The following is a 24663-nucleotide window of genomic DNA, read 5'->3' as shown; positions in this document are numbered from 1 at the left end:
AGAAAGTGTTTGAGAGGTTAATGAAGGTTGATAAAGTGCTCGGGCAGTAACACTGCTGCTAACACCGGAACCAAAACTGATTGTGATGTTAAGACTGAGTCGGTGTAGAGGTCTTTTTTATAGATGGATACATCAAAAGTTTAAAAATAGTGCCAGGAAAGTGTGGCCAGTTCATGATTGTGTTACTGATATTGACAAACCATATTTGCAAAAAGCCACTTGTTTTTCTTTTCCTACCCATCCCCCAGCAAAAATGTCTCTTTTTTTTTTTTTTAACCAAACAGCTACCTAGTAGTAAAAACTAATTTAGAAAGCTATGTATTGCCTTGTTGCTGAAAAAGGCTTTAATAGCAAAGAAACCTGAGATTCTCCTAATGGATTAAGTGACCTGTGAAATATTGGGGGAGAGGAAAAATAGTAAATGTAATGTTTAAATTCACTGTAATTACTTGAATTTTTAAAACATTGTATTAATCTCACTCTGCATTTTTGTTACTTTACTGAACAATTGAACCCTCTCCAAATATATGTTTGTTAGGATGAGTGGAATAGAGTCCTGCAGAAAAGCTCCACTTTAATATTTTGTATTGACAGGAGAAAGTTTTCAGTAGGGGGGAGGAGGGGTGCAATCCTTGTTGATTTCAAGAAATATTTTATATTTCTCGTCTTTTTTTTTCTGCTTCACACTTTTGACTATTCAGTTGTTTGATTTTATACCTCCTTCACTTAACACACAGAAGTTTTTGTGGGAAGAAAGCATTTTCATACTATTGTCTCTGAATTTTACAGGTTACTGATAGCATCTTAGCATGTTCTTTTCTTTTTCTATTTAGAAAGATTCATTAAGGGAACCTGTGGTCAAACAAAAATAAGTCTGTTGCAGTGTTAGTTTTAGTTTAACTGGTGAAGTGTGAAAAATGTTTGAAAGACTAAGTTTAGTCAACCCTACATGATTTTAAGTTCTTTAGACTTTTTAAATGTAATTGTATTGGTATTAGCCTTTCCAGGCACCTCTGAGACAAGAAAACTTTTGCCAGCGAGCTAAAGGACCTGTTACTTAAAATGTACTTAAATTATAACAAAGCAAAAACCACTTTGGTTAGTTTTCACCCACATAGGAGCAATCGAAAGATACTTAATTTTTTAATTTTACAGTTAATGGCTCAGGAAGCCAGTTTTATGTGATTGCTCAGGATTTTGCCAAGAGCAGATGATTGAACTTTACTAGTCAGGCAGAAATTTAAACTGCTGAAATCTATGACAGTAACTGTCAATAGATAAAGATATGTGCACATAGCTAGCGCAAGAAGGTCAGAAAAGGTCTCAGAAATGAAGAACCCTAGCTAAATCTTCCCTGTATACTAGGTAATGAAATACAGGCAGAGTTGTTCTGTGATAAAAGTTTACCTCTTACAGAGGAACAATTTTCTGTATTTGCTCTCAGCAACTGAGGATTGACTAATAAACCTTGTGAGTAAGCACAGAGAGAGCATAAAGCAAGGATTCATGCTGACTAATGCAGATGCATAGAGGTTCCAGAGTACCATATTTTGGAGTGCTGAAAGGTTGTGAAAGAGTCAGAGGTCCTTCTCCAGCACTAGTGAATCCTGAAATCTGTACACGATAGGTGGTCTTTTCCTTCAGTCCGGTGAGATGGTAAGTTGTGGTAGAAGAGTTGAGAGTAAGAGCTGAAATACAGGAGGGTTTGGGGAGGAGATGATTAGATGAACTCTCATGACTGAGCATGTATCAGTGTTGCTGACTGGGGAAGAGGCAAAATTTCAATGCCCTAATCCTCATCTGGAGGAAATCACACTGTGCAGATGTTCTTTGGATGGATACCAGATTTCTCTGAAATATTTATGTACATTTTAAATGCAGAGGTAAGAAGCATGAGCTTTTAACACACCAAAGCTGTATTGGGTTTGCATGGCCACGTTTTGGTAGCAGGGGGGCTACAGGGGCAGCTTCTGTGAGAAGCTGCCAGAAGCTGCCCATGTCCAACAGATCCAATTCCAGCTGGCCCCAGGACAGATGTGCTGCTGGCCAAGGCTGAGCCAATTAGAAAGGGTGGTAATGCCTGCGTGATAACAGATTTAAAAGGAAAAGAAAGTTATTGTGCAAATGTAATTGCAGCCAGAGAAGAGCAGGGTGAGAATGTGTGAGAGGAACAGCCCTGCAGACACCAAGGCCTGGAGAGAAGGAGGGGCAGGAAGTGCTCCAGGTGCTGCAGCTGAGGTTCCCCTGCAGCACGTGGTTTGTGGTTCATGGTTCATGGCGAGGCAGCTGTGGCCCTGAACCCATGGAGGTGCCTGGGGATGCAGAGATCCACCTGCAGCCTGTGGAGGAGACCCAGGCCAGAGCAGAGGAGGCCTGAGAGTGGGTTGTGAACCTGTGGGAGGCCTGTGCTGGAGCAGGGTCCTGGCAGGGACCTGCAAACCCATGTAGAGAAAAGCCCATGCTGAAGCAGGTTTCCCAGTAGGACTTGTGACCCTATGGGAGATCCACGCTGGGGCAGGCTGAAGGACTACACCCTGTAAGAAGTGAACACTGTGAATGCTGGAGCAGTTCATGAAGAACTGTAACCCATGGGATGGACTCACACTGGAGAAATTCACAGAGATCTGTCTCCCATGGGAGGCACCCCACACTGGAGCAGGAAGACTCTTCTCCCTGAACAGTGGCAGAAACAATCCGTGATAAACTGACCACAAGCCCCAGTCTGTGTCTCCCTGTGCTGCTGATGGGGAAGAGGTAGAGCCTGGGAAGGAGGGAGTGGTGGAGAAAGGTGTTTTAAAGATCTGTTTTACTTGTCATTATCCTACTCTGAATTTCACTGGCATTAAATTCCATTAATTTCCCCAAGCCAAGTCTGTTTTGTCCATAGAGTAATCTGAGATCTCTTCTAGTCCTTATCTCAACCCGTGAATGTTTTATTTTCTCTCCCCTGTCCACTTGCAGAGGGGACAGAGTGGGTCTGGCATCCAGTTGCTCTGGTACCCAGCCAGGGTCAAACCATCACTGGTGAAGAATTCAGAAGGCTGTGTACACTTCATGAGAGGAAAATATATCTAACATGCTGAAGCATTGTTTTTACGTTGATTGTAACAGTTAACATTAGGACTAGCCCTTATCAAAGCTTTAGTCTCACTCAAGTAGTTGTTCAGCTTGATTTATGCTAATACTATTACTCATCATTCAGTACAGGAACAGGGCTGTGCATTCTGCTTTACCTGCTTTGTGGGGCTTTCAGCTCAGCCTTTCTTTTCTGATGGTGCAGGGATTTTTCCCTTGGCCAGAATAATGTACATGCAACCATGTTGTAAGGATGTTTTTAATGGGGCAGAAATTACTTTTCAAGTTTGTCACTGTGGATTTAAGATCTTCACAGAAGTAGATGTGGTGCTGTAGCCTATGGACTTTCGTCCCCCAAATTCTCCAATAGAATTATACTCCCTGCCTGGAAAACATGGCAATTGGGTGTCATGTCACTGCTGTATTGACTGGTTAAGGCAGAGGAAAAAAAAAGAAATTAGGTTCAGTCCTGGATGTTCCCATTCTGGCTCCTCTTGTGCTTTCAGATAGGTATTTGAAGTGGAATAGAGTCTCCAGAAGACTATGGCTCTGTAAAGGCATAGGTCAACATGAATTACAGAACTCTTACTCTCTCCCTTTGTCTTAGATGCTCTTTGTCTTCTCTAGCATGTCTACAATTTTATTTGAAAGTCAGTATGTACAAAGATAATGTGTTATTACTTATGGCAAAGAGACTTCCCACTATAGAGCAGAAAGAAAATGCTTATCAAAAGAAGTATGGGGATTTTTTTAATTGAAAACTCAAGTGGTTTGAATTCACAGCTACTCATTTATTCCAATGTGTAGAAGTTTCATCATTTGTTAATGTTTGTACCATCATTTGTAGTTTGTTAAGGTTGAAAAAGACCTTTGAGGTCATCAAGTCCAAAATTAAACGTAAAAACTACCAATTTAAGAAAATGTTTCTAAAAGTAAATTTATAGTGGTGTCTTTGGAAACCGGTAAGAATTACAAACTGCTAATTGAGTTGAAAAATGAAATATATAATGTCTTACATCCTATACAAAGGCTCAGACTCAAGCTCGGATGAGTTGCGATGAAACATAAAGGTGTTGTGACTGAAATCTTAATACTTCAGAAATACTGTAAGTGTATGTCTTCCTTTAAGTGTTACTAGAGAATTCTGCTGTAAATTAATTTTCAAGGAAGTAGCAATATTTAATTTGAGATAATATCTAGAAAATTCTAGGTGTTCATGGGAGCATCTAGAGCACAAAAAGTCTAACCAGGAGCTGACCTTTGAGAGCAGAGCACTCAGTTTGCACAGAAAGCATAAATAACTCAGTATACTTAATGGTCTGAATTAAACTTTTCTTTCTTAACTCTGAGCTGCTGCTTTTTTCTGGCAATGGTGGCTTACCCGGAGACTTCTGCCTTGATGAATCTGTGTAACTGATCCTGTATCCCTGGAGAAAGCCCAAACAGTCTTCTGCAGGTATTTCAGTCCACTTCACAACTGCAGAATGCTTTGTGATATTCAGAATTGTCACATGACCAGGACCTGTCCTAGGAACTTAAAAAAACAGATATTTGAGTTCTGCATCAATACCTGTGCAGTAGACATACAAGACTGAAACCTAGCTGCTTCCAAGAGAGTTTCTTGTCGGATTCTAGATCCCATAAATACAACGTAAAGGATGCAAGAGAAAGGCAAAATCCCATAGAGTAAAAGCCCCTCACCTTAAACAATACCAAAATAGGCAGAAATTGTGACTGTCTCATTATGAATATTTTACTCCAATAGTGACAGTCATACTCCTTTCAATTTGCAATATAAGACACTATGAAATTGGGATTGGAAAATCCGATTTAATTTAAATTTGAGCCTCATGGGTCTGAGACCCTCTTCCTGTTATTTCTGGTAATGTCGCATGTAATAAATATTTCTGTGGACTTGTCAGTAAGGAACAGCATTCAGGTAATTCACTGCTAGGACATAACTGCTAAGCCTAAAGGCAACGCTAACTGGAGAATGCTGTTCAGTCACCTGGAAAAGAAATCTTGTGTAGCCTCCCTTTTATTGCTGCAGATAGGAAACAAGAAGAAATATAATGGGTGAGGTTGTTCAAAGGGGAGGAATACCTCCTTCAACGGTGTAAAAGTGGGTCACTCCAAAAGTCATTTCATGTCTTAGGAAACTTTCACACTGACACACATCAGATGCATGTACCATTATTTTGTACAACTTATATGGTTGAAAATTGTCTGGAAAACAAATAAAGGTATGTCAGGGTTTACTGAAAAGTTATAAATTACAAAGAAGTAGAGGAAAGACAACAGCTTCATAGTTTTTCTGTATAGTTCTTGCTTTCTGAGATTCAAAGCATAGTATAATTGTATAGTGCTTTATATTGAGTACAAAATATGTACATCCTTCTTCAGTGTCTCTGGATGCTTAATGCTAACTATTTCAAAATCAGAACAGGACATAACATGGGTTTTCTTTTAAAAGATGACTGATCTGTTTATAGTCTCCCTATGGGAGGCTTCTGCTGAAGGAGAAATTGGGAACTAAAATGGCTGTAGTTATCTTAATTCAGGGATAGATATTTCCCACTCAGCTAGAATATATAAACAAGCAAAAAACCTAGATATAATGTGGCACTGCAGATGTTGCAGAAGAACCAAGGTAAACAGTGAACTCTCTAGAAGACTTTGTAGAACTCTGAAGCTAAATGTTCTCTACTGTACATAAAAACCAGTCCTGAATGGCTTTTGCAAGAGGCCACCTACATGACTTTAATAAAGATTTTCAATGTCTGTTCCATAAAGAAATCCCTGACTGAAGCCCATCATGCCTAGCTTGGTAAGCGGAATACTGGACTTGAGAACTTCAGCTTTGACAAATACAGACATTGGGATAAAAATAGAAATTAATCTTAGAGAGTCTGTTTAATAGAGCAGTTTTTATTGAAAGACAAGCTTACCTAGGTACAAGATGAAAGTTTTTTTTAAAGCCAGTAAAGCCAGGTGTGCCTGGAATGTGGGCAAGGAGAGACATTGTACCAGCAGCTTAGCTGAATTTCTTGCCCAACAGGATCCAGAAGAATCCTAATGAAAACTCTGCTTTTTATCTGCCTTAATGTTGCTAAGCATTAGATGATGACTCAATACTGGACAAATATTAAGAGTTGCACTTATCTGGATGGATCTTCAGTTTGCCCTTAAAAACAGAATGAAAATCCTACTCTGCCCAACCAAAAATAACCAAGAGATGAAAGGGTGCCTCCATAGGAGGTGCAGTGGTTGCTGTTACCTAGTGTGAAATTTCCGGTAGCCGTAGTTACTATTTTCATGTGCATATCCTCTTTACCAGTGCCCCAGTCAACCACAAAACATTTTGGATTGTATTCTGGAGTCCATGTGACAACTGCATTGGTTCCCTGGCTTTTGACATGGATTTGACCAGGCAAGTCTGTGAACAAATATACAATTAAAGGTTAATAAACAGAAAAGTAGTTTTCTCCCCTATGGTTTTTCTTTATCCATTTTGCTCTGTCTTTGGAGGTTATTCATTAAGTAGTTACCATTGCAAGTGACCCACTTACCATAGTAAGGTTTACACCAGTATTTCAATACAGGAAACTGAGCATTTACAATGCAATGGTGTCTGGGGGCTACAGTGTTGATTGCTGTTCATGACTTTTCCTTGTTTCTGATTGTTGGAAATGAAATGGTTGTTCCAAGCCTCAGGAAGAGGAAGTCTGGTGTTGCTAAATAAGTTCCTGTGAGCCGCTAGTAACTGCTATACACAGAGCAACTGTGAGATAATGCTTGCCTGGGTAGGGGAGGAGGAGAACAATGAATCATAGCTAGATAATTTTATATTTCATATATTTTGCATTTTCTGAAAGGATCATGAAGATTTTGACATTATAAAAGACAGGCTACCAAACTAGGAAAGATCTTCTTACTGACACTAAGGAGGGAGAAGAGCAACCTGCCATTTTGAGACAAGAAGTGGACCTTGTGGCAGATATACATGCTCTCTGTTTTATCTCCTGTCTGGAAAGCAATCCAAGAAAGGCAAATTAATTTTGAGGGAGCTGTGGTTGTCCAAGGGAACTGGGGTTGCTGGGGTTGTTTGAAAGGGCTGCGGTTGTTTAGCCTGGAGAAAAGGAGGCTCAGGGGAGACTTTATCAGTCTCTGCAACTGCCTGAAAGGAGGCTGTAGCCAGGTGGGGGTCAGTCTCTTCCCCCAAGCCATTAGCAATAGGACAAGAGGCACAGTCTCAAGCTGTGCCAGGGGAGGTTTAGGCTCAACATTAGGAAGAATTTCTTCACAGAAAGAGTGATTGGGTATTGGAATGGGCTGCCCAGGGAGGTGGTGGAGTCACTGTCCCTGAAAATATTTAAGAAAAGACGGGATGTGTCACTTTAGTGCCACGGTCTTATGGACAAGGTGGTGTTAGATCACAGATTGGACTCAACGATCTCAGAGGTCTTTTCCAAATTAATTGATTCTATGATTCTGTAAAGAAAATGGCTGTACTAGCTGAGGAAAAGTTGTGTGTGCTGAGAAGGAATTTATCTTGAGAATGGACTTAATGCGCATTAAGTATCTTCTCAGTAATTCATGATAGATACAGAGAAGTTGTGCTGAAGTACAGTCAAATAGAAACAGGTGGAGAGAGCCGTGAAATACAGGCTCAGAGGTTCAGTAGACAGCATTGTCAGTGAAAAGGTGGCTTGAAACGGTTGATATATTTTATCAGAAGAGAGCTAAGGGACTGAAATGTAAGGGCAAAATCAAGCTTTTACCTCTTAGCAGGACAAAGGAGAAGAGAATGAGGGGTGTGTTAGAGAATTCTGGATAAGCAGTCATTTGCAGCTATCTGAAGCTCAGCAAGGGTACTTGCACACATCTTTGCTTGTGAATGCTATAGCTTAATTTAAAAAAAAAAATCTTACTTTGTAAGAGAGGTTCTTCTTATATTGCAATAAATATACCTCAAGATTGTAACACATGAATCTAGCTTATATTATAAGGAAAACATTGTTAGGTTTATTTTTTAAAAGAAAAGACTGTTTGTTAAGGCGTTACAAAGCTTACATGTTCATTAGAAAGTGACATGTACATCCTATCTGTTCCTTCTCCTATGTGCCATTTAGAGTAATAATGAAATAAAGGACAGTAGCAGGTCTCTTAATAGTTATTTACCTCAAAAATTTAGACTTGCACATAGTTCTGTGAACTTTTTTTTAAAACATGACATCTACTTGATGTTGAGGACAGTCCATAAACCATTTTCTGAAGTACATCCAGCACACGGTACTTTCTCTAGCTTAAGGAACAATAAGTGCTAAACTGAATATTAAATTACTATCTCTTAACTTCTACCAAAGTATCTTCTTAAGAAACAATTCTGACTCCCAGTATGTAAAAATATCAGCCTAAAAAATATTCAAGAGAATGCTTTCACCTATCCCAAAGTATGTCTAAAAGTAGCCTTGGAGATTGGTCATAAAACTTCCCAACCACTCTGGTGAATGAATGATGAGGTAAGTACCTGTTCCATAGAATTCTGGGACAATATACATGGCTTGTGGAGATTCTCCTGCTTCATTATAGGCAGAAATATTAACTCTATAGTAAGCCATGGAGAGATTTACAAGAATTTTTCCCTCTTTGAGAGAGATGCGATTTGGTGAGTGGCTGCAGCTGTTGGGTATTCTTTCCACATTAACGAAATATCCAAGGACGTTCTCATTTTGTGCTACCTAGCAAGAGGAAAAACATTATTATTCTATAAATGCTGTTATGTCCCGTGCAGAAAATCAAGAACTATTTAACTGTATAAACAAAATGGAGCCTCCAATAATGGGGATAAAATCATACTGTTTTAATTAGGTCATTAGGAATCAATGAAGCAAAGCATTTCCTTAAAATTAACAGCATGCTTAAATTGAGAGGATTTTAGTACAGGATTAAGAATTTTCCTTAATTGAGATCACAGTTATGTGTATGCAATTAGCAATAACAGCAGTGAAGCAGCTGTAACGTTCTCTACATTTCACTGGAACATATCCCTCATTATTAGGAACTTGAAAGTAAATGAGAGGTGTTTAATTGAAATTTATGCCTCTGGGTACCCTCATCTACTCGGGCTTGGTTAGGTATCTAGTCTCTTTAAAGAGAAATGCTAGTAATTATGCTACAAATTTGGAAACTGTTAAATATCCATTGGTAGAAATTTCTGGTGGTGGTTCACTCATTATTTTACTGTACTAATCTTAATAAGAGATTGGAAAATGCAGTGCACAGAAATGGAAATTGCTGCAATATAGGCAGAAACTTAATACACGAAGGCCTGTGAATTCTTCAAGGATTATTTCTGATATCAAGATTGTCTGTTATTTCTGGCACAAAATTAATAGTGTGTAGATACCACGAAGCTGTGAGGCTGGGTTATCTTAATGAAATAATTGGATACTTTTGGAGTAACATAGACAGGAAGACATTTAGTAATGTCTTGCGAGGAATTTCAGAAAAAACTGGAAGCTCTTAAAATGAAAACATGTTTTTCCCTGGAAAAGAAGGGAAGTTTTAGTGATTTTTCAAGATTATAAATGGATATAGTTTTTCCTTGTAGGTTTCTAGCACCTGAATCACTAGCATATAGATGCAATGAATTCTGCAGCAAGTGTACAATATCCAATGCCTTTTGCATATCAAGTGTAGTCTCAATACAATGAGAAAGTCTGTTTTTCCCTGCTATGTATTAAATAAATAGCATATACATAACAGAAGGTACCCAGACTCAGAGTGAACCTTACCTCCCACTTCAGAAGAACACTTCTTCTTCCGGGAGAGTTTTGTGTGGTTACATTATATGATATTCTTGGCTTGTTCACGAGTTCTGGTAAACATGGTAAAAGATGGAGATGTGCACTCAAATGAGTCATTCTGATGTTCATATTTTCAACAGTATCTGAAAATGCTATTCCATATGGCACAAAAATTGGAAAAGCACTTACATTCATATTTACAACTAGTAGGATGAAGCTACATTTCACTTACTGTGAGGGACCAAAATCTCTTTGCTCCAAATGCAAACACAGTTGAGACCATCCTTGGTTACACATCTGAGCTGAACAATGTATGAAGACTTAGTATTTACATTTGAAATGGTGACATTGACAACATTGCTTTCTAGAGGCACCTAAAAAAAAGATCATTTATGTAGCAGCAATAATAATCTTACATTAATTGTTTTCTCAGCCTAAGACTGGTCTTCTGATTCAGCTGAAAGTAGAGGTTCCTGTCATCAAATAGGAATTACTACGCATTTTAGTCAAGGTATTTTCATTCTTTCAAGGCAACACCCTCTTTTTCATGAACTTGTTCTGCTCACTCAGGACAATAAGTAACCTGGTCTAAATATTACTTTTAAAATCAGTTAGACCTGACATATACTGAAAACCAAAAATTTACTTAACTCTGAGCCTTAGTGACATTCTCAAGAACAAGAACTCAAGGGAAAATTAAATATTTTAGAAAGTCCTTATTTTTAGAAGTATCATTATGTCTAAATAGATCCTCATGACTGATGTCTTAAAGAGCATGACTGGATTGAAAGTGTGTCTTCCTGTGCCTTGGCACTGCAGAAGTGATGTGCATCTGCAGCTGATGACGGCACTGGAGTCTGTACAGGGAATGGAGTTTTTCTTCAAACAAAGACATCACCCATGTCTAAGAAAAACCCTGAGCTGAAAAATACAGAGAAAATAAGAGAAAATACAACCGAAAACAGTTGTTATTGCTTAAACTTTTTCCTAAACCCCCCCTAAAAAAACAAAGCCCCACTGTAAGGTGACCAACTCTTCTCTTTCAATTTCTGCAGTACTTTATTTTCTAATTAATAAGTTAATTAATTAACTTCTGTGGCAGTGTGCTCACCTACCTCCCCTCCACTTCCCCTCCATCGTGCCCTTCATTTCGTGTAATCCTGCTCAAGTGATAACCGCAATCAGCAGACATAACCAATGTGTCTGGACCATCACCCATCTCAAAGTTAATTCAGGGCAGACAGATAACATGAAAGACAAGGGCTAATTTGAGCAGTTCATCCACCTAACCATAGTGCTGGTTAAGGTTCAAGTCAACTTTGGAAGAAATTAATATCTGAAGTGAGCATGTATATGTCTTTAAGTGACTCATCTTACCCCTTAAATAGTGGATAGCCCACAGCCTCTTGAGCTCTCCCGCACAGCAGTAGGCTATACAACAGTATCTCTTGAGTAGGGACGCCTCTTAAGGCTACTCCTCAAGGTTGAGAGAATTTTTGTCTCATCAGATACTTGATTAAGTGACTTGGAAATTAGTACACTGAAAATTTTAAACCTCATTTAAGTGATACAAAGGATTGATTGTGCACATACAATCCTTCAGACATAAACTGTTGACCAAGTCTGGGACTAAGTCTGGATCTGGAAGTAACTAGACTTACAGGGGCTCTGAGAAGAATTTTAGAATGCAAGGGGAGCCTTTCTAAGCATCATGACCCAATTAAAAAGTCTCCCTAGCAGTTCTGTCTGACTCTATTCTCCATGAAGTAATCAAGTGCTCCTTGCCATCTACTCTTGTTAAATGCCTGTCACATTTACTATCAAACTTCGCTAGATTTCTGTTTTATATCAGTAAACACATTGCTACTTCTTTCTTATGAGTGAAGGATATTGTTCTGACCATGACAACTTCATGTAATTTTGCTAATAGAAAATGCTTGGTTGCAAAACTAAGGACAATACTACAGAAAGACTCCAAATCTCTATAGAATAAGAGGGAAGTGGAAAGGATTTAAAACCCAAATGTTAAATTACATTAAATGTACACAAAGTACATTTATCCTACTCTTGATAAACACTAGCTTTATACATCTTCTGTGCATGTGTGGCCATACTCACTTACTCAGCTGCAAGTGTAGCCTATGTCCACATGATTAGAAAGAGATTACAGCCTAAATTCATAGGATTAGCTGGGACCTGGGAGATAATGAATATTTATGACCTGTAGTCTTCAGTCATTTGTATCACCAAGTGTGGCTATCTCTACTAGTCCTTCATAGTACTCATGTGAATCTTCAATCTCCCCTGTCTCCAGAACCTGCAGAATGTGCATTTGTAGTGCTCTTAACCCTCTGTTCTTCCACATGCCATGTGCCAGATAGTCTGCACATTGTTATCTATCTATTGCACTGCTGGATGGGCTATGCTTGGGTAACTGGCTGTCCTAGGATGGTCTAGGAATTGTGTGCAAGTGAACAAGGGGACCTTTGCAAGACCTGCACATTCTTTGTACTGAGGTGAAATCTTTCTTACATGGGCCCCTCAAAGTACATCTTCTGAAGTGGCTAAACAAACTGGCAGTCAGCTGTGAGAGAAGTAGGAATAGTCTTCTGAGATAAAAGGCAGAACAAGGGAGATTTTTGTAGTAAAAAGGAAGCAAAGAGGCTTCGAGGTGAGCAGAGTTTCCCAAGAAGTGGGAACTGTTGCTATTTATACAGTTTTCTTCTTGGGGTTCTGTTGTACTTGATAAACACATATTTAAAACTTGATAACATATATATAAATAACAGAGCTTGAAAAACAGACAATTTCAGGAACATAGTGATACAAATCATGCATATGTGCCTGCCTGCTGGAGAAGCTTTGGCTTGATATGCTGGATGGGAAGGGGCAGGATAAGCAGTCATTGCTGCCACATGCAGACATTACTGAAATTATGACTCATTTTCCATCTCTTACTTATTCCCTCTAATTTTGTACTGCCCTGTTGCTGTGCCATATTGCATGCCCTAAAAGGCATCTGGAACTGATCTTGTATGCCACAACATCCTTGTCTCCAAATTGAACAGTGATGGATTTGATGGGTAAACTGTTACATGGATCAGGAAGTCGTTGGATGGTCGCACCCAGAGAGTAGCAGTCATTGGTTCAGAATCCCAGTGGACATCAGCGACAAGTGGTGTCCATCAGGGGTCCGTAGTGGATGTGACCAGGGTTATTTAATATCTTCATTAATGGCATAGAGGGGTCAAGTGCACCTTCTGCAAATTTGCAGATGACCCCAAGCTTTGTGGTGCTGTTGGCACTTCTGAAGGTTAGGATGCCATCCAGAGGGACCTGGACAGGCTCCAGAGGTGGAGACCATGGGAACCTCATGAGGTTTAACAAGACCAAGTGCAAGGTGCTGCACCTGGGTCAGAGCAGCCCTGGTATCAGCACAGGCTGGGGGATGGACAGATCAGAGCAGCCCTGCCCAGAAGGACTCGGGGGTGCTGGTGGGTGAGAGGCTGGACATGACCCAGCCATGGGCACTCAGAGCCCAGAGAGCCAAACGTGTCCTGGGCTGCATCCAAAGCAGCGTGGCCAGCAGGGCCAGGGAGGGGATTCTGCCTCTCTGCTCTGCTCTGCTGAGACCCCACCTGCAGTGCTGCATCCAGCTCTGGGGTGGTTACAGAACAGTCCTGTAAGATGTCTATGCAGCAGTGGAGGAAGATGCTGGAAAACTTTTTTAACTTTAGCACAATAGAGTATGACCCCTATATTCCTTGTTAGTGCTTAATTTTGTACATAGAGTGCTTAGTACAAATTACAGAGATTAATGTGGCCTTGTGCTAACTCCCTACATCTGTGACTAATAAACTTGTTCCAGCTAATGCTTTCTTGTTTACTTCTATCAGTGATTAATATGTACTAACTAGTATCTCAGTTTTGAGAACAAGGATTGTGTGTCAGAACAAAGAATGATAAGAGAAGTACACTATGACCTGATGACATGTTTGAGATACTCCCAAGGAGAAAAGATTCATCAGAAGATCTGGAACCATATCCAAACAAGTGGAAATAATTAGCATATATGCATGTATTCAGGAAATGTGGTGAAAATACAATAGTTTCAGGAATATAACCTGGTCTCTTAGGTTACTGAGCATGCATGCTTTGAAGAGAATTACCCATGGATTTCAGCACTGCTGAAGTAATGTTGACTTTCTAACCTAACAAATTTGATGGAGAATTTTCCAGTTTTTAGGGACAAGGTCCCCAGCACAGGCAGGACATGGACCTGTTGGAATGAATCCAAAGGAGGGCCACCAAATTGATCAGTGGGATGGAGTACCTCTCCTGTGAGAAAAGGCTGGGAGAATTGGGATTGTTCAGTCTGGAAAAGAGAAGGTCTTGGGGAGACCTAATTGTTGCCTTCCAGTGCCTGAAGACAACTTACAGGAAAGATGGGGCAAGACTATTCACAAGAGGATGTAGAGACAAGACAAGAGGCAATGGCTGTAACCTGAAAGAGAGTAGGTTTAGATTAGATTTTAGGAAAAAAATCTTTACTATGAGGGTGGTGAGGCACTGGAACAGGTTGCCCGGGGAAGTTGTGGACGCTCCATTCCTGGAAGTGTTCACGGCCAGTTTGGATGGGGCAACCTGGTCTAGTACAGAGTGGCCCTGCACACGGCAGGGCTGGTTGGAGTTAGATGATCTTCAAGGTCCCTTCCAACACAAACAATTCTATGATTCTATGATTGTATTACAGAGAAATTATTTCTCCTCTTTTCAAAGAAGAAAATCTGGAATACTGACACAAACCAAAGGTGTGTAAGGTATGAATTATTACCTTAAAAAACAAAGCAACCTGATCTCTAATCTGTTTGAAAATACAATGTCACCAGCTAAAGAGTAATATTGTAAATCACTGAAAGTATAATTTGGATCTGAATTTGCATGGCATTTCTGATATTCAGCTTTTGCATTAATAGCATTTGTAATGTCTCACTGGTACATTAATGAACCTGATGACATGCTGTTCTATTTTACTCTGTTTAAAACTATTATTCCTTCTTTCACAAACATTTCACGATTTGTTAGAACCAAACTGAAGTGCCTTAATGGGATCTGCCTATCAAGTGACTCCTTGCTGGGCTGCCTTGCAATCCTTGTGCTGCATGTAATATGTGGAGATATTGAGGCAGAACCTTATGTTCTCACGTGATTGTCATCTGGAACTACTTACCAGTGTCCATGGAGTGGCTTCTGTGATTGCCTCTCTGTATCTCAGCTCATATGATGTATGAGCTGTGGGCAGGTCCCACTTTATTATCAATTGGTTTGTGATCTGATAAGCATTTATGTTAGATGGTGACAAGCACTTTCCTAAAATGAGGGATATACAGCTGTTAAAAATGTAAGAGAAGCAGGAAAACTTTGGTAATTATGTCTGTCAAGTGTGGTCTATAAAAATTGAAAGACTTGGCACAGGATACTGAACACTGTAAGACTTCAAAAAACCCTGGAAATGAATAATTACTAAATCTTTATGGTATCAGCAAAATACAGTTGTTCCTCTTGCCTTTCTTTTGTGAATGCTTCTACTGATTTCAGGAACATTCTTTTTCTAAGCAGTTACTAATCAAAATGTCAAAAATATCTGTAATCATGTATTAAAAATATCCAGAATATCTTTAAATTTCAGTAAGTGCAAATATATTTTCATCTTTCTCTTCAATAAACACAAGGTGGCCAAAAGTCTTCAGTAAAGGTCATAGTGATAATTTGGGTTGTACTGGTAGTAACACCCAGGAGTGGGAAACAGTGGTTTTTCTTGGACCATGATTAGTCTGAGCAGGTGAAGTTTTGGGAAGCTTTTAACATTATTTCAGTGACCAGATAGGTAGGGAATCTTTAAACAAACATCTAAAGGAAATAGTAAATAGGGCTGCTTTTTTCATATCTTCCTTGTAGCACTGTGTAATAGGTAAATGGCCTTAGAAAATAGTTGAATTTTGAAAAGGTTTCTCAAAATTCTAATGCCCTATATCATGGATTCTTTAGGTGCACAGTGCTGAGTCAATCTGCTCTTTGGAAACCAATATAAAGAAATTCAGAAAAACATCAAAGAGAGCACAAAAAGCTGGTTAAGTACACAAATATTACTATATATTTTTCTGGATATGAATATTAAATATTCCAGCAAAATATTTAAAGTAAAACCCTCCTCCTGTAAAAGCTGATAGACTTCTGTTACTATTTCATTTAAGGAAGTCAAACTGCATTTTAGGTCTCTGAATCAGTAAAAATAATGAGAGTATTTTGGGAGCTGAAATTTCGGAAATAATATTTAAAGACTACAGTTTTAGCTGAGCACTGCAGTAACACAACTTGTGAAGATGCTGTACCTGCTTTGCTTGGTAAAACTGAAATGTTCTTTCCTTTTGCACAGGTGTCATGGGCATAATTCACTGCTATCCAAATGGATGCAAATCTCTCAATGTAGAGATTCTTTCGTTCTATTGTGATGAAAGGCAATGATGTGTTTCGTTGAAAAAGTTTTCGTATCTTGTTCCTTCAGAGAAAAGGAAGCAGAATGAAAAACATTTCATTGGATTATAGTTCCTCCCCTGCCCGAGAAAGCGACATTATAGCAATTGATAGTTCTCCAGATACTTCTACACGTAATTCCACATCCAGAAACTTGAAGGTTCACCTTGAGCAGCTTGAAACAGCAAGATTAATTCCAGCACCCCAGTAACTCTAGCAAATTTAAACATGCAAATCCTTGTGTTGTGTGGTGGAGAACTGTTGAATTCCTTAAACTTGTAAGGCGTAGCATGATACAACAAGATGCATATGACCTTCTTTTGTACTTACAGTGGGATATATAGGGCATTTTGAAGGTATAAAATTAGGTTAGAAATTACTTCATAAAGCCTTGCCACCTATCTCAGGGGCACACAAATTCCTTTTGAACAGCAAAATTTCCCAGTTACATGAATCTAAATTACCATAAAGTTATGAAAAAGCTCTTATGAGTTCTATGCCTGTCTTCTCACTTCTGTTCCTGCAAAGCATCAGAGTTTGACAGAGATATTTAAATGTCACCTGAGTCCTCAGCCGTGTAGATTTCTCCTGGTATACCTAATGCACACAACACAGGAAGTCCAAGAGTTTTAATGCCTTACGTACAACTTTGCTGCCTATTTTTTTTCCCTGTCTCTCTCATTTAGTCTCTGCCACACACAGGACAAATTTTTCCAAGGTTAAAATTGTGCAAGTTCAATGTTCTTAAAGAGATGGGCTAGCATATTAATTGCCTAGCTATGCATTTCAAGTATTAAATTACACACATCAATATTTAATAACTGAAAAAAACTACTTGAAGGTTTTCCTGTCTTCTGCTTCAGACTAGCTGTGAATCAGCAATTAAAATTTCAAAGCATGATTTTGAATTCTTGGTTGGAACTTTTCTGTGGGAGTGTTTATCTTTAATATTTTTCTTCCTGACAACTAAGTCATAAGGAGCAAGGACAAGGAACAATTACAACGTCAAACTGATGTTACATGCAGGAAGGGGTGATGCCCTCTTCTAGGCAAGCTAAAAGTCCTTTCAAGTGTGGGTTGTTTTTTTTTTTTCTTTTAACCCAATAGAGGAGGAGATTGGAAGTTTGTCTTCAAGACCACCGGGTGGAAGCCCAGGAAACAGAGGTTAAAGTCCTGACTCTGACTTGGAAACATCAACATCTCTGCCAGGGAATTTTCTCCCTCTTCCCCCACTGACCTCCTCTTTCATTCTTTTTTTCTGCCTTGTCTGTTCATGACATCAACCCTGCAGCCTGGGAACAGCACAGTCTGGTTTTGGCTTAGGACTTTAAGAGCAACTAGCTTACATGTATTTTATCTGATAACATCTCTACAGAAACAGAGCTGTTTCACAGATGTTTCTGCCCTTCCAAAAAATTGTGACTCTAAAGTCCCAAGAGGCAAGACAGCAAATGCAGTGGGATTTGGTACTTCTTGCAAGCTGGTGCCTGCTGCTACCTCCATGAGAAAATACTGAAGATACTGGGGGGAGTAAGCTCAGCCTTGAGGTGGTTGCTTTGCTCCTCTGCAATGTGAAGATGATCACCCTGGGGAATTTCCCAGTGTAGTGATATTTTCTTAGCTTTAGGAGATACTTCTAACCACAGCTCATTTTTAATGACAAGGGGTGGTTTTGCGGCAAAATAATCAGCAATGAATATCAGAATATACCAACGGCATACACTGTTGCAGCCTATGTACCCCATGATATTGTCTCATGGCAAAGATCATGTCTTCTGATCTCTCATCTCTGTTTCTGAACATGCCCCTAATCTCATGGGAATTTCCAAACATCTAGATATAAAATGAGGAAATTGAATTTTGTAATGCAGCTGCAACTGAAGACACTGTATTTGAGGTAATCAGCCCAAGATTAACGCTACAAGTTAATTCCATCTGTTAAATCACTACTTGACAATTCAGAATTACCAGAAGGTATGCCACATCTGACATCTCCTTGGGTACACGCTATAGCAAAGTACATAATGCATAAAATAAAAGCTTAAAAGTGTCTGTTTATGTCTATGTGTTTTAATTATTTTTTTTTTTTACATTGAATACGTCTGTGTTGAATAGACAGTGAAAGTCAATAGTTGCAAATAAAGGTAATTCATTAAGGTGATCTTTGGCAATAATGTTTTAAAGAGTGTGCTGGAGGCATGGTAAGATGTATAATGACTTTGTATTGGGTTTTGGGAGCAGGGGAGCAGGTTGCTATAGAGGTGGCTTCTGTGAGAAGCTGCAATAAGCTTTCACCATGTCCAACAAAGCCAGGCTGGCTACAGGACAAACCCACTGCTGACCAAGGCTGAGCCCATCAGCCATGATGGTAGTGCCTCTGGGATAATGTATTTAAAACAAGGTAAAAGCTGCTGCACAACAGCAGCTGGCAGAGAGGAACGAGAATATGTGAGAGCAGCAGAGAGAAGCCCACGCTGGAGCAGGTTTGCTGGCAGGGCTTATAACCCCATTAGGGACCTGCTTTGGAGCAGGCTCTTCTTGAAGGGCCAGAACCCCATGGAAGGGATCTACACTGGAGCAGTTCATGAAGAACTGCAGCACAATGAGAAGAATTCATGTTGGAGAAGTTCATGATGGACTGTCTCCTGTGAGAGCATCCCTATGCTGGACCAGCAGAGGAGTCAGAAGAGAAAGAAGTGACAGACACAACATGTGATGGACTGAACACAACCCTATTTCCTGTCCACCCACAATACTGGGGTGGAGGAGGTAGAGAATTCAGGAGAAAAGTTAAGCCCAGTAAGAAGGAAAGCATGAGGAGGGGCAGGGAGGAAGAAGGTGTTTCAAGTTGTAGCTGTATTTCTCATTACTCTACTCTGATTTGAATGTTAATAAATTAAAATCATTTTCCAAAGTCAGGTCTGCTTTGCCCATGACGGTAATTGCTGAGTGATCTATTCCCGTCCTTATCTCAACTCATGCACCTTTGTAGTATTTTCTGTGCCCTGTTGGGCGAGGAGGGGAGGGATAGAACAGCTTTTGTGATGTCTAGCCAAGATCAACCTACCACTCTCTTACCAAGCTGTCACAAATCAATAGGTATTGATTAGAAATGATGAAAGATATTGACCAGCATTGTGTAACAACTTATAACATGATGAAATATACTGGAGCAAAACTCTGGCAGATGGGAATCACATCTAACAGCAATAAGAGCTTTTTGTTTTCTGAGATTACTTTTCAGACTTACCATTTTAAGTATATGGTATAATTAACTGTATTTGGAGCACTAGGTAAGGGCAGCCAGGTACAGGTTAGATCCCCACTTAGTTCTTTGTAGCACACCAATTCATTGTCCCAATCTGGAAGATGAAAACATGTGCACTGCAAAAGACCTATCACAGACAGCCATTAACTGACTCAAAGGACTGTGAGCAACAAAACCAAATACAAACCAGGCTAGAACTGATCGACTAGACCCCAGAATTGCATCAAAACCATCAGCCATCACTACCTGAAGTTCAGAACAACACACTATTGCTGGATAAAACCAATATTACTTTTATGCTGCCTGCTCTATAAATACTGCATTATAAAAGAGGAGGAGCATAAGTTTATGTACAAAATTTCTTGTTATTAATTTTTTAAAGAGAGGTATGAGGCTTATTTTGCATCTGAACATACCCTTTTTTCAGCTGATGTGAAATTAAACACTGGTAACATTATTAAAAGAACTTGTTTTTTGTCTTTAGTGGTTAAGCTTACTTCAGTATTTCAAAAATGTCTCATCAGAAATGGTAATGCTAAAATATGACTGTTCTTCTTCTGCTTTGTGTCATTTGTGTCTGAACTATTAGTTCAGAAGAATCAGTCATGGTGTTTCAAAGTACCACCTGAAAGACTTTTTTTTCTGATTTTTTTTTGTTGTTGTTGTTGTTCAGAAAAGTAGACGAGGATGTCAACAGGCATGGGATGCTTGAGGTGAATTTTTCCTGATAAGTAGAGTCACACATCCTTCATACCTGTTAGGTTTAACAAGTTGCCAATAGGCCCATCAATCTTGAATAAGAATGTATTGCTATGTGATAAGTAAATATGCGTATGTCTGGAGTTAGTGTTGTAGCATAGTTACGGTAGCTCATAACCTAGGTTATGAGATAAACGATCAGTTCTCTTTTCCTAATTTCTTCCTACAACCTGACTTACAGAGTATCCTCAGCAGTCTTTTCATCATTGAGATGACAGATGCCTATTCAAGTTAAAAGATCTTTTGGGAAAAAAGTGTGTCAAATGAGTATAGCACTGACTTAAATACCCTCACCTTATGACACTTCTTTTCTCGTATTAAACAAATAATGCTTTTCTAATAAAGTTATGCTGCATCTGTTCAAGTGTTTACAGGTTCCTTTCAGGAAGGTGGAGATCACGTCTTCCTTGTTTCCATAGCAATGTGAAAAATTACAGAATTCTTTGCTTTTCTAGTCTGGCCACCAAACCACATCTTGACCTCCTCACCCATGAACATGGTATCTGTCAACAGCAGGGAAAACAGCAACAGTTCTCACATTCTTCTCCTTTTTACTCTGAATTAAACCTTACACTTACTTAGTGTTTGTTTATTGTTGTTTTGAAGAAACACCTGAAAACAAAACCTTTTTGAACTGCTGTAATACTTCATGTCAATACATGGGTAATATACTGCTCCTGAAACTATTTGAAATAATAGTTCTATTAACTCAGATCCATGTGGTGTCTACAATGTTATAGATCTGTCTTTGCTTACAGAGGAACAGAGGTTGTATTGTTCCTCAGGTTTAAAGTTTTACAAACCCTCCCTGTCTTTCTCTGTGAGATTATGGTATTAGAGCAGACAATGAAAAATAGTAGATTTCATGTGTGGAAATAGTGTATTAGCTCAACTAACACCCCAATGCCTCACCCCACTCCCAAGATACTGAAGTTCTACATTACTTTCTCCAGATGAATATAATGAATCTTACGAACTTTCATTTTCTCTCGTCCTGTTTGTGGATATTAGTGTCTGCATGCACATTCATTTTTATTCTAATGCTTTCTTTGTTTTACTGTACTGCTCCACCTTAACATGTATATTATTAATTCTTCCCAGACCTAGCATACTATCGCTGTATAATGACTGTGCTCCAAGGACTATGCAAAGAAAGAAAAAATTTTCTTTGTTCTAAAGAAAATGCAGTTCAGTTTCTCCACTAAAAAAAACCCCAAACCAACAAACAAACCAAACCCCCAAAGCCTCACCTTTAATTTTTTTCAGTCAAGACCTTTCTGGTTTTTTTCCTGTGCATCTGGTGTTCTCACTAATGATTTAGTGGAGCATAGTCTGGCAGGTTAATTGCAAGGACTAGAAAATTATCCATGGCTAATTTCAGAAAAACATAGTCCTCCTGCAGATGTCTTGCCCAGTGTCACTGTGTACTCAAGAATCTGTCATCTCTGCTGTTTGTTAGCAAGCAGGATGTTTCTGCCTACAATAAATCCAGCACGAAGTACATCAGATGACCACCCACTGCTTTGTAATACTCGCTATTAAAATGTGTAGCACTGTTCCTTTTTGCCAGCATCAGTAATTTCTCAGTTAAATGGAGAGCAGATACCCGCCACACATAAACATGGCAGGTCCGTGGTCTTTTGAAACGGCGGCTATTTGCGACGCGCTGGGTGGGCTTTCACTCAGAGCGTGCGGGTTAGCCCCTGCCATCACGCAGACACAGCTGCCCGTGCTGCCCTGGCCGGATTTTCCCTTCGGGAAAGGCGGGCGTTTCCTTAGGGGCGATGCCTCCGAGCGCCGGGGGCTCCGGCGGGCGGCGTCCGCCAGGCGGCGCGCGGGCGGGCGGGAGCCCTCAGAGGCCGCGCGGGGCCCGCAGCAGCCGCCGCGGCCGCGGGAGCCCGAGCACCGCGCCGGGCCCGTGCGTTCCACCCACCTGGCAGCTGCCGGCAGAACGGAGAGTCCAAGTCTGTGCAGCGGCAGGAGTCTGGGCAGCACAAGAAGAAAGAAAGAAAGAAAAAAAAGTTGTTGATCAAGGCAATCGCGAAAGAAATGGTAAAAATGTTGCTGCTGGTTGCTTCTCCTACAAACAGAATTTAATTCGGTCATGATTTTGTTCATATGGCCTCATCCTTGAGTAGCATTAAGAATTTTTACCGTTCATAAGAGGCAGCAAGTTGTGCAGTGTATGAAAACTCACCTCTAACAATTAAAAGGATAGCTGCAAGCAGGGAGTTCTTCATCTTCTCTGTAAAGAAGCATAATGATTACCATCAACATTACGCTGTCTTCAGTCTATTTTTCACACTTCCTCTTCAAACTTCCTATTCATTCTAACACCTATACTGCTACTGACTGAACACAAGTAATAAGTTTATTAATGAAAATGCAAGAGACATTTGAGTTCTGTGTTATTAATTATACTTACAAAATCCTAGCAATCCTTCTGGAAAACAGGAACTCTCCACCCTGGTTTTTGTAAGCGCTCACAGTTAGATTCTTGACAGTGTCTGCAGGATCAGCAGTGCAAACTGAATTAAATTTGTATAGGTACTTCAAACTCCTTTGAAAACCCTAACTAATTTCTCACTGCAAATTAGAGATATTCGTGTCAGTAAAAAGGAAGTCAAGGTGTTTGACTGAGTCTAATATGAATTCTTGGATACTGTAAAATTAATAGCAGCAGAAGACCCACACCTGTCTTCACTTTCTAACTGCTTTCCTCTTTCAATATGATTTCACCACTGCAAAGATGCTGTATCTACATTGTTGGTACCTACACTGGGGCCCTAATGCAGACAAAAATCACCATTAATTTGGTGAACATTCTGAACACAGAAGCCAGCAGAGCCATAATAGCTGTTACTGTTACAACTGTTACTGTTACAGTAAAGGGAAATTTTCAGGAAATTTTGCTACTGTGGGAAATTTCCCTTCTGGGCTTAGACAGCTGCTGTCAGATATCAGATTCAGGCCCACCTGGAGATAGGCAAATTATTAACTTATCTTGGCAACCATTTTAGGTTGAGTATTGAATAGGAAAAAGACATCTGTTTAAAATTAATCATTTTCCTAAAGAGAGAGACATGCTTCTCAGCATGGTCTGCAGTAGGAGTGGGTGACTAATGCAACAACCATGTCTTATCAGATACTATGAAGGGCACAGTCATGAAAAGCAAGTGATCAAGGAATTCTGCTGAGTGCTGCAAGGGGTTTCCTAGTGATAAATTCATTGGGCTTGGGAGTAAGCTCCAAAATGCCGAGGAGTAGCGGATACAATGTGTGCATGCAGGATCACAACCCCTATTATCTGAGAGATCCAAAAACTGGCCTTGACAATGCTTCCAAAAAGGAAGAGTCAAGAGGATAAGGTCAACTGATGATCATAAGGAAAAACTGGTGAGGTAAAAATGCAAGTCATATGTGACAGATTTTGACAGTGGGGTTGAAGAGCTACAGACTCAGAATAGCGTAGAAGTCAAGAGATGGAGAAAACTTTAAGAGCTATATGTATTGGTTTGATGTGCTCAGCATAATCACATTCAAAACAACCTATCCTGAATGAAAACCATATAAGTAACTCAGTCAAGAGCAGGACTGGATTTAGTGTGCACAGAATTAGGACAGAGCATACTGGAGAAAAAGAACCCCAATAAAGCAAGTCCATATCATCTTTGCTGGAGCTCTAGGTCTCAGTATAAATGCCACTGTTGTTTGAAGAAAAAAGTTAATTCTAACAAGCATAGAAAATACATTACCAGTCCAAATAGCAGAGGAGATATAATCTTGAAAACTGGAATTTCACATTTGAGTGGGGCCAAATTTTTAACTATAGCTCAGCTATCAAGTTACTATAGTAACCTTTTAATGTATAACAAAAGATATATTATTATATTTGAGGTAAATTTTGCATAGAACCACTTTTTCAAGTGTTTAATATTTCAGCTTTTTCACTATGAAGTTCTGTCAGAATTGTAAATGCCTGATGTTTTCCTGTTAATTCAGATGAGGATAAATTATGACATCTTCTGTGATATGCTTTAAAGTGCAGAATGACTGTAGGATACTTCCAGCCTTATTTAATTTGTGACCTAAATGTATTTTCAAACCTGGGTTTATGCATCACTCTAGATAAGGTTTTCCGTGAGTGCTTTCCCCTGTCATTTCCTTTTATAAGCTCTGCAGTAAAAGAGATGGCAGGCTCCTGGTCTCCCCAGAATG

General features: G+C 39.5%; 1 protein-coding gene across 1 annotated transcript in view; it reads right to left on the bottom strand.

The window, feature by feature from the left end:
* LOC104686779 (interleukin-6 receptor subunit beta-like) overlaps positions 1 to 22726 on the bottom strand; it is a 33204-nt gene extending 10478 nt beyond the window's left edge. Inside the window, exons 1-12 of the mRNA XM_019283269.2 lie at positions 22643 to 22726; positions 22379 to 22429; positions 19669 to 19780; positions 16277 to 16443; positions 15115 to 15254; positions 10117 to 10258; positions 9873 to 9955; positions 8606 to 8816; positions 6353 to 6511; positions 5179 to 5301; positions 4457 to 4609; positions 1545 to 1688 (exon numbers count right to left, since the gene is read on the bottom strand). Coding sequence (XP_019138814.2) covers positions 1545 to 1688; positions 4457 to 4609; positions 5179 to 5301; positions 6353 to 6511; positions 8606 to 8816; positions 9873 to 9955; positions 10117 to 10258; positions 15115 to 15254; positions 16277 to 16443; positions 19669 to 19780; positions 22379 to 22429; positions 22643 to 22685 — 1528 coding nt within the window. The 5' untranslated portion in view covers positions 22686 to 22726. The remainder of the gene's footprint in view (positions 1 to 1544; positions 1689 to 4456; positions 4610 to 5178; positions 5302 to 6352; positions 6512 to 8605; positions 8817 to 9872; positions 9956 to 10116; positions 10259 to 15114; positions 15255 to 16276; positions 16444 to 19668; positions 19781 to 22378; positions 22430 to 22642) is intronic.
* Positions 22727 to 24663: the final 1937 nt, after the last annotated feature.

The sequence above is a fragment of the Corvus cornix genome, chromosome Z, assembly GCF_000738735.6.
Source record: "Corvus cornix cornix isolate S_Up_H32 chromosome Z, ASM73873v5, whole genome shotgun sequence".
NCBI classification, from domain to species: domain Eukaryota; kingdom Metazoa; phylum Chordata; class Aves; order Passeriformes; family Corvidae; genus Corvus; species Corvus cornix.
Note: the sequence above shows the minus strand (reverse complement) of the source record. Positions and strands in the feature narration are given on the sequence as shown.